The sequence below is a fragment of the Macadamia integrifolia genome, chromosome 2, assembly GCF_013358625.1.
Source record: "Macadamia integrifolia cultivar HAES 741 chromosome 2, SCU_Mint_v3, whole genome shotgun sequence".
NCBI classification, from domain to species: domain Eukaryota; kingdom Viridiplantae; phylum Streptophyta; class Magnoliopsida; order Proteales; family Proteaceae; genus Macadamia; species Macadamia integrifolia.
In genome coordinates, this window is record NC_056558.1 from 23,299,797 (window position 1) to 23,310,592 (window position 10,796).

The 10,796-nt window shown below is 39.1% G+C and overlaps 1 protein-coding gene across 1 annotated transcript; it reads left to right on the forward strand.

The window, feature by feature from the left end:
* Positions 1-2,866: 2,866 nt before the first annotated feature.
* Positions 2,867-9,857, forward strand: LOC122094031 (nicotinamidase 1-like). The gene is made up of 5 exons (XM_042664633.1): positions 2,867-3,118; positions 3,871-4,054; positions 4,211-4,344; positions 4,473-4,658; positions 9,467-9,857. Exons 1-5 carry the CDS (start codon positions 2,978-2,980, stop codon positions 9,557-9,559), a joined length of 738 nt encoding a protein of 245 aa, XP_042520567.1. The 5' UTR covers positions 2,867-2,977; the 3' UTR covers positions 9,560-9,857.
* The last annotated feature ends 939 nt before the right edge of the window (positions 9,858-10,796 follow it).

A 10,796-nucleotide genomic window follows, 5' to 3' on the forward strand; every position in this document is an offset into this window, starting at 1 on the left:
CATTTGATGCACTGAAAATTATAAAAGAAACCATGACGCTCTTACTCACATTAGCCTTTATGAGCATCTAACTGACACAGACTATTCCCACTTTTTATAATGAGCTCTTTTTGTTGCATACTTGATTCCATGTGAATTGTGGTTTTCATCGACATTGATTGCTAAATTTATGTCCATGTACCCTAATGTCAGAAGAGTTTGCTCACTCCGATTCATAATAATTGTCCAAACCAATCGGGGGAGTCTAGATTTGTTATCTAACATAACTGCTATATACATATATATGATTCCCTCCCCTGTAGGTAACCATCCACCCCATCTCACACCATCCACTGTTGCTTGCAGGGGAGTGGAAACTTTTTAAAAAGAAAAAAAAATCTTATTTAATTTGTGAGGTGCTAATATTTCTATGTTGAAATTAACCTATGATAATTTGTTATATGTGGGACAAAAGTTGTAAATTGCAGATGTCTATAACTTTACTAATAAGTCTAAGATGTGTCACGTATAGGCAAAATAATTTTGTGTCTGGGACCGGATACCTGCATATATATTTATCATCCAATCTTATTCTTTTTTTTGTCAACAAAACTTCATTCAAATAAAAAGGAAGGGAAACATAAGGTTTGGATATAAAGTAGTTAAAACCAAGGAAAATTAAGATGTGTTACACAAGGTTTTGAGCACAACAAGGCTCCGAAACCAAGGAATGCCAAATGGTCATGTCGTACATAACATTGATGAGACCGATCAAGGTAGAGAATGGACAAAACCAATGACCCTAGAAAAAAAAAATAGCTAGAAGCCCAGCTAATGGAGCACAAAGATACAATTAATTTGTCCTTCACATGAGATAGAGCCCATTGTGGGCATTGAAACGATGGGTTTGACGGAGTGGAGTAGCACATCAGCTTCGTACAAATAATAAACCTCATTTTTTATGGCTCATCTGAGAGAAACAATTAGTTCCTTGGTAACCCATGCCCATGCCAAACAAACAGCTAGTACAACGGTAGGATGACGGGGAGTGTCATTATTTGCATGCGACCCAACATATGGCCAACCACCAATGAGGGACATTGCATAATTACCAATGTGGTTGCTTTCCCAATGAGGTTCAAGGTCACAAGCTTTTACTAGTGAGGAGCATTGCATCGAATCATGGGCCTCCATTCCCAGTATCTTCGCCGGCGTCGGTGACAACAAGGAGACAAACATAGACGCTCAACTCTTCACACTTGACAACGAAAGCAAAACAAAACTAGAAGAGCCTTTGCAGGATGACTTATAGACTAAGGAAAACCAAAACCCCAAGAAATCAACAATGAACTTGTCCAAGAAAAACTTCATCTTCATCGCTACTTAGGTCCACGACTTCGTCATTGGCTAATACAATAATGTTGTCGGCCCCATGTTGGGTGCTCACCACGTGGAGGAGCTAGAACTTGGCCCGGCATCCCATAATACCGATGTAGCAACAGAGTCCCCTGGAGCAACTGAGGTCAAAGAGATCGACGGCAACCCCAGTGACTGAATATGTGACCCTAGTCACCGACACCCATCTACATAGAGTGTTTGGTGAGCTTTTCGTGGACACCTTGAGCAAAGTTAAGGCTTTACAGCTCAAAGTTGGGCGGGACCTTGTAGTTGTTAGCAGCAAGACCCACATCTATGGAAAAAAATTTGATTGTGCATTACGTATCGCGGACAATCTTCTCATAGTCTATGTTGGCCTTGGTAATGATCTCCCCAAATACCGCGACCATGTTGGTCTTGGTACAGGTCTTGCAAGCCACTTACTTCTGGGGTCTTGTTTGAGGTAGTTATCAAGTATAGCATCGGAGATTTGGTCGCACAACTTGTTGGGGAGATCCTCATTCACAGATTCAGATGTAAATAGGAAGGTTTCCGTTGCTTCAAGCGGAACAGGAAACACACACAACCAGATAGAGAGGGCTAGAGCATATGGGGGGTTGTGGAGGGAGGTCATGGTGAGGATGCATGAAAGGGGAGGGTGATAGCGGTTGAAGGAGGAGGAGCTACAAGACGAGGAGGGCGATGGCCGTGGGAGAGGGGGATGGGGTTGGGCGAGATGTGGTGGCAGGGATTGGAGGGCCAGGTTGGATCGCAACCAACGCTTGAGTTGCATCATCATCTTTGTCATCGTTATCCATGACTTCGTCACCAACGCCAACTACACCACAACTCATGGCAAAGACTTGCATGGGGTAAAAGGACATGCACAAAGGCGAAAACTACAACACGTAAAGAGGTGGAAAACATAACATGCACAACGATGGAAAACCTAAAGAGTAGATAAATAATGGGAAGAGGTAAGGTAGAACGCTAGTTTTTCTGGAGTAAGCGGCTCAACCAATGGGAGGGGTTTCTAAGGAGAGGAAGAGAGAGATACACATAGATTTGCATATGCCTGTGGCATATCCAATCTTTTGCCATAAATGATTTCTCTTTCCAATTTATATGCATAAAAATAGATCCTCCGCGTATAAGTACAATATCTATTTACATGTATTATTTGCAATATATGATGTCAATTCGATAAGGTATCAATTTAATCTGAATGATTCAAGCCGATCCGATCGGATTCGTCAAACCATATGATGGGATTGAAAATGTACGCTAACTATTTATGGATAGGCTTATAAAGTGACGGTTCAACCGATAATATTGACCAATCAACAGAGTGGATACGTGTCTACAAAAAACAAAGACAAATCAGCTTGATTGGTGTGACTGTCATTTGGCATTTAGTCTGCAGCTCGCAAACAAATTCAAACTCATGAAAGCGAATTGAGATAAATTATCCAATTTTGATTTCGTCCTTTACCACTACATTGATGACACGATAAGAAAGTGGAGAATTATATATTTGTATAGTCTCTCCATTTCCACTCATCCTCCATTCTGTCATTTTGTAAATGAATTGTGAGTGTAAAATAGAATTGGGTTTTCAGAGATGGGGTTGCAGACACTTGATCTGTTGAAGAACGAGCTTCCCCTTAAACAAGAATCTTTGGTTTTGTCTGAGGATGTCGTCACTGGTCTAGTTCTTGTTGATGTCATCAATGGCTTCTGTACTGTGGGAGCTGGGGGTCTGGTGAGCATACTTCTGTTCTGTCTGCTTTTTGTGTTTCTTTCATTACCAACCCTATTTTGTTTTACTGAGATGGTTCTGGTTCTGGTTCTGGTTAATTTGGGATTTGCATTTGATTGTTTTTTATGGGTCCTCTGGGTTTTACTGGTTATGATGATGCATTTGTTGGGTTTGGGTCCTTTTCTTTCTGAAACTTGGGATTTGGCTTCAGATTTACTTGAATTGTAGGTTTTTCTTGTTCTTAGGTCAAGTCCCCTTTCAGTTATCAAAGCTCTTTATTTGTTTGAAAGCTCTTTCTATCATTTAAGGACTAGGGGATACGCTTGCGTTTTCCCCTGCTCTATACCTGGACGACCGGAAAGAGATTGACTTTGCAAACTTTCACTGAACTAACCTGTCTTTTCTCTCTGCCTTTACTTGATTCAGCACACCATACTTTAAAGTATAGAATTAGGGCATTACAGGCAGCAAAACCTTGCGTAGTCTAAGTTGTAAAATTCATATTGTTGTTAACATTTTGTTTTCTTTGAAAATCTGATTTTGTTCTGGGCTAGGCGTCAAAAGCTTTCTTCAACTGCTTTGGAATGGGTTTTATGTAATCAAACAGAAAAAAAAATAAAAAAAAAGGGGGGGGGTGGGGAAATAATAAAATAAGTGGAAAAAAAAAACAGTTTCTCAGGTACCCAATCACCCGAGTTTTTGGTTCTGATAACAATTTCTTATTAGACTTTGTTTTGGACCATGTTTTTGGACAGGCTCCAAAAGAGCCCAATAAACAAATATCTGGAATGCTGGAGGAGGCTGTGAAGCTGGCCAGAGTGTTCTGTGAGAAGAAATGGCCTGTTATGGCTTTTCTTGATTCACATCATCCAGATAAACCTGAGCATCCTTACCCTTCTCATTGTTTAGTTGGATCAGAAGAATCAAATTTGGTTCCAGGTACAATTCTTTCTTTGCTCTCCCTCCACGTATGGCTTCCTTCTTCTAAAATTAAGGGGAAGAACTATTATACCTGAAGTATAGCTATATGATTTGTGAAATCTCTCTCTCTCTCTCTCTCTCCTCATATATATTAGTCCTTACTCTGGTTTCCAGCATTGCAATGGCTAGAAAAGGAACCTAATGTAACAATTCGGCGCAAAGATTGCATGGATGGGTTTATTGGTTCAATGGAGAAAGATGGCTCAAATGTCTTCATTGATTGGGTGGAAAGCAATAAGATCAATGCTGTAAGTACTACTTAATTTTCTAATATTTGACTATAATTTAATAATTTGGATTGTCTCTGTCTGTTTTTATTGTATTGAGTTACCGGAGAAGTGTCTTATAGCTGCTAACTAATATTGGAGCTGTGAAGATATTGGTGGTAGGCGTATGCACAGATATCTGCGTTTTTGATTTCGTGGCTTCCACATTATCTGCGAGAAATCATGGTCTTCTTCCCCCTCTCAAGGATGTGGTGGTGTACTCTCGTGCCTGTGCGACATTTAATTGCCCAGTTCAGGTTGGAGAAAACAGTAAGGAAGTTATGGACTATCCACAGGTACTCTTTGACTATCCCACATTATGTGTTTAATGATCTAGCACAAAGTACAAATTCCTATATTGAATCATTTGAATTCACTATGATCTGCTCGTTCACCTCTATCAGGAAAAGTGTGGAGCTTGACTTGACAGTTTTTTTCTAGAAATTTATTTATACTGAATTAGAAATTTTCTTTGTAGTTCTTTCTCATTTTGTCTCTAGTTTCAAATGAAGAACAGTTGCTAGCCTTCCCATCCTAAAGGTTGGTTGCTTTGGTTTCTTTAGTTGGACTTTGCAATTAAACAGGGTTGAAGCCAGAAATATTCCTTGTGGGGGGGGGGGGGGGAGGTTGGCTAGACAACTATCACTTGGTTAGGGATCCATTTCAAATCCAGTTCATGTTCAATTGGGATTGGGTTCTACTGTTGTCTAAGTAATTTAAATTGTCAAATACATCATCTTTTCTCTCCCTTTTATCAAATTGCAGTTTCTTCTTGAATTTTCCATGGCCGATATCAAAGAGATGGTCTGCTATTCTATAATGAAACGTTGATATAGTATGCTGACAGTAGGATAGAGAGGGGTAATGTAGGACTAAATTTGACAAACAAACCAGACCCAAGACTGCAGGAACTTTTAGACTAGAGAACAACCAAAACCAGTCTCGAATATATAGCAGAAAATCACCCTCAAACAACAGTCCAGAATATATTCGACCACCAGAAACAACATTACAGGATGGGAATAAGAACAGCAACAATACTTAGAACCAAAACAAAGACTAGCTAAGAATGTTAACAACTTCAGACTAACAGTAATTAGATTCAGCAGTCCAGAAACTTCCAACAGGAGGCATTAACTCTACAGAATGTAATCCAGAACCTGCAGGTCACTAAAAGACGAAAAAAAGGAGATTTTTTATATCTCACTATTCAGAGGTCAGATAGGGCTCCAACTTGGGTCGAACCTAACCTGGGCAGAGGTGGATCTTCGACCAAAAAATGGGGTCATTCTGACAGCTGGAACTGACTAAATCAGCAAGGGCCGAAAGCTCTGTTTTGCAGAAAATTCTAGGCAGAAATAGAAGGAATCGTAGCTGGTATTTGCAGCTCTAATAAACCTTGAAATTATAGTAGAACTTAAAGAAAAGATTACTTGTAGCAGACCTCCTGGACTTCACGCCGCAAGGAGTCGAATGGATCAAGCACCAATCCCTAATTCTTGATCAAACACAAGGAACATCCAGTGAAGCCAGCGGCAGCAACAAGACTCTTTTTTTTAAAACATAAATCGTCTCTCTATGATGAGGGCTCTCCTTTATTTATAATAATGATGGGGAGGGTTTACAAGTAATAGTAACTCAGAGTTACTAAATATGAGTTACTAAAAATTGATTACAAGAAGTTACTAAAAACTGAAAATTAGAATCTAATAAAAATAGAAACTAGTCTAGACAGAAATTAGAAACTAACAATGACTTGAAATTAGAAACTAATTTAGGTACTGAAATTAGAAACTAAATAACCCCATCTAAAAAGGAAACTAAAGAAAAGGAAACAAATCACTGAATCCCGTATTCAATCTTAGACCCTCCCTCGTAGACCCATAAAAGTGGTCTATTACACTCAAAACACATGGGATCAAAGGCCCAATATGTATGGAACCCAACCCTAAGCTTATTCCTAATAAAACAAGCCTATTTTGGTAATTAATCTGCATCAAGGGGAGCATGTAGTTTCAAAGCCGAAGTCTATCATATAGTAGTTTTCAATTTGTTGAACCTTTTCATACCATCATCAGCCACCTTAGTGTCATCCGAAATTGATTGGTTGATTGTGCCATCTCTTGTGATGTTTTTGCTAAAACCTTAAGCGCACTAGCCAAGGATGGTGTGAGCACCATGTTTGAAAACTTTGAGCACCAACCAAAATACCATGTTGCAAATAAAGAAACTTAAGAGGGGTTCACCTAAAGTTTACCTCAACTCATATGCTACAATTTTTTTAGAGAAAATCCATAATTATTTTATTCATAATAGGTATTAAAAACAATATCATTTATGGGGAAGGGTTCTCTGAACCATTGTGGTACCCTACACCCCCTTACATAATTCATTTTCTATGAGAGAAAAAACTAATAAAAAATCTTTGAGAGGGAATTCGGTGGCTCAGAATCACTTTTCCCATGGTATATCTATGGTAAACTTTTCTTTTCAGCTACCCACTTACAAAGTGGATCTTGTGCTGCCCACTGTCATTGTGCCTCATGGACAAGATGTAGCTGTCCCAATTGTTGGATAGAGAGGAAATGGTCTGGATTAGCCACATGTGATATTGTAGGATCTAATTCAATCAATTACCCTCTGTGTATTGGCATGCATTCTTTTGTATGTCTATGCATGACTATTGTTACTCCGACCACTACTTTACACTCTTTCATAGTCCTGATTTTTCGAAGCTCACTCTGTTTAGGCTAGAATTTGATATGTAGCAAGTGTTCCTTGGGGTCTACATGACTTACCTATGCACAAAATTTTGGGCCCCAATTGAGCTGCCATGCGGCAAATAATCGGGTGACGCCGGAATGCCTTCCTTCCTAGGTGAGGTGCTGGAAACTAGCTCTCTCTCTCTCTCTCTCTATATATATATATATACACACACACACACACACACACACACACACACACACACATAGGGTAATAGGAATAAGTTATATGAGAATTTGGTACCAAAAAGATGTAAGAATTTTAAAAGGGCAATGAAGCCACCATGTGCCATGGTCCCCTTCTCTACCACATAAAACAGAAGGGCTTGTGAAAAGTAGGGGTGCAACTAGGCCAGACTGGACCTGGTTCTTTGAAGGCCCAGTTCCAGGGGTACTTTAGTCTTGACCTGGCTGGGCCTGATGTCAGGCTGGGGATGGCCTCAGCCCAGGCCCAGCCCAGCCCAGCCGGCATTGGGCCAGACCAGGCCAATCTTTTGCACTCTGGGTAGGCTGAAAACTATATATAATTTTGAATTTTAAAAAATTAAAATCAAGGTTCATGATTGCTTTGGGCAGGCTGGCATTTTTTGCCCAAAAATAAAATCAAGACGCTTAATTGCTTTTTATTGAATGGGGATTTTTCATTTGGGCATCCCCCCCCCCCCAAAACAAAAAAAAAAATGGCCTAGCTTTGGGGCCTTTGTGGCACTTAAAACATGTAATTGTGGGTTGACCTATGGCCTTTATTCTCCTTGAGTAGACCCTTTAACACTGCATCATCCGGCCATGGACTTAAATTAAAGTTGCTTCAGCCATTGGCTTTTCTAAGCATATTAGCTCTGGTGTGAAAAAAACTTTGATGTTCGTGTATAATGAAAATGCATGCAGTTCTACGTAAGCATGGGGAATTCTGTACTACTAATTAAGGTAAACTATTTAAGCTACAAATTCTAGGCACTCTTGGCCAATGACAACTACAAGAGTAAATTCACCATTTATATCCCTTAGAAACACAACTGGCCCTTTAGTGCTACTATATTTTATTTTGGTGATACATTGGGATTCTTATTTTGTTGGAATAGATACTATTGGGATATTTGATGTTGTTGATAAATATCAACTAACTTTATGACCTTGGATGACTTCAAATTTCAATTAGGCCGGGTGAGATAAACAACAACAGGCCTTATCCCAACTTAATGGGATCGGCTAGCTTTTGGGTTAGATAATTCAACATAATATCAGAGCCATCGGGTTCATTTTGATATTGATACATCCTTGTATGACAACCAGAAAATGGCCACACATGCAGGTGTACTGTCACCCAAACAAGGACAACGACTGAAAGGTGGGGTGCTGTTGAGAATAACTTTGAGACCTTGGATGGCTTGAAGTATCAATCGGGCTTCTCCACCCAACAGCTTAAGATTTTGGGTTGGATCACCTTTGATTGTTACTGTGTTAGCCTCCTTTTGAATTTCCCTGTAAGAATTGAGAAGATCCTTTGCTTCAATGAACATTGATTGCATTCTCAATTTAGTTTCAAAGGATGATAAACAACAGTTTCCTGAGCACTTGAAATTTTCAATGCTTGCTTCATTCCGTCTTTAGAGGACAATATTTTAAATTGTTGAGAACCATGTGGAGCGACGGTATGATGGTGGGATATCGGGGCTTATTTCTAAAATCCCCTTCTGCTGTGTTCTGTCCTGAGGTTCAAAAGACTAATCATTGTTATCTGTGTTGGAAATATTCATACTTCAATGTTTTGAATCTCTTGGTACAACCACATAATCAGATCTGTTACAGGAGTAATGCAGCAGGATGTTTAATCTTACAAGATACACAATATTAGTCCGCTTTTCTTTTATTGGGGAAAGAAATGGTAGAAGAGGGGTTGCGTATAAAAAACTCAAGAAATCCCAAATGACTACAAAATCATGCTGTGCTGGCTTCATCTGACTATGCCTGATATTCCATGGCCCTGCATTTGAATTCTTTGAACACTCACTTACTCAAACCTCTGGAACATTATCCTGAGGATTCTGAAGATTTTGCTGTCCTTTTTGTGTACAAATCCTCAAAAACTCCTTTCTTTCCTTTAGTATGTCATGTAGAAGAGTATAAGAATGCTGCATTTATTGCTTATTAATTCTTGTATGTGTGTTGCACATCAATCTGTTTGATTATTAAGCATGAGCCTCGTGTTTATACAGTTATTAGTGCATTTTCTTGAATATTTTACCAAGGAGAAGTGATTTAAAATTTCCTATATTCGGAAACATTTGTTTCTTTTACTTGCTTCAACTTTTTTGTTCTCATCCCCACCTGTGACAATGCAGGAGTTAATGCATCATGTTGGCCTATTCATGGCTAAGGGAAGGGGAGCCAAGGTAGTGCAGGAAGTTTCTTTTGGTCCACTGAAGGAGAAATGATCAACCACCAAGGGCCAGACAAAGCTATCACGCCATACGAAGGTGATCAGTGGGATAGTTATTGTAAATGAATGGCTGGATTACTAGTGTACTTTAATTGTAAGGTATAATGGCAATTTAAGTAGGGTTGGTTATGAAAGTTATCAAGTTGCTTGTAAGCATATACAGATGGTTTGTTTATGACATGGAAGAAGATTTATATGTATTGTGCTCTATATGTGAAACCAGTTGTTCTATTAAGGAACTGTTGAAGAAGAAAAATTAGTGAAATTAATGGAATAAGAAGATATTAATGGCACACTAAACTAGTCATTTGAAGAAATACTGCATTATTAGCTGTCAATAAATTTTCAAAGATGGTATAGGTTGGAGACTCATACCAAATGATTTTTCCAGTTGTAAATTCCCTAGTTAGAAAACATTATTTCTATTATTGTTCTCTTGAAATGCGTTCTATGCTAACTTCTACAATCTAGAACACCAGACTTCAAACCTAAGAAGATACTATCATTTTCGCTGCTATGGCTACTTCTAACCCCAAGCTGGAAAAGAAACACAAAATTATCCTCCATCCACTCCTTTGGTTCAACAGTTAAAGTTGGTGAGGAGAGCTTTTTTCCCCTCGCTCTTATGATTATTTTCTTTGGACCTGAAGCTATCAATGATCTTTTCTTGTCTAGAAACAATAACAACAGTAGATGCTTGTGACATTTGAACCCGGCCTCTCAAGTGGACTGTAGCTACTTCTTGTTAATTTGTTTTGTCGTATACTAGTAGTTACTGTGGAAATACAATCCTAAAAGCGATGCCGAAGGTAATGAAAAAATAAGAACAAACAACACTAACAGATGAACGAGGTTCGGAAAGATCGCATACGTCTTTAGTGAGATGAGATTTTGTTTCACTATCAATGGAGAATAGGGTTACAACGTTCGTCCTCACCCCTCTCAGAATTGCTTGTGGAGAAAGTAAACATTGCTACAAATATATCGTGAAAAACGCTAATACCAAAAAGTATAAAACTGCCCTCAAATAAAAAATTTGAGCGGGGGCAACATCCCCTTACACCCCCGCTATGCAGGGGAAAATAATCCTCTGTTTTTCTCATCCCTGTTTTTCCTTGTTTTGCTACCTGCAGAACACGACACGTGGACAACTTTAAGACCAACGCACCGGATGTAATAATCCTCACCCAACCTTGACCGTTGGATCTTCTGTTGTCCACGTGTCGTGTTCT

Excerpts from the sequence above, each read along its gene's own strand:
- LOC122094031 (XM_042664633.1), top strand. The coding sequence starts at position 2,978 with ATGGGGTTGCAGACACTTGATCTGTTGAAGAACGAGCTTCCCCTTAAA. Across the intron at positions 4,055-4,210 it reads AGAATCAAATTTGGTTCCAG|CATTGCAATGGCTAGAAAAG; the intron begins GTACAATTCTTT and ends TCTGGTTTCCAG. Across the intron at positions 4,659-9,466 it reads AAGTTATGGACTATCCACAG|GAGTTAATGCATCATGTTGG; the intron begins GTACTCTTTGAC and ends GTGACAATGCAG.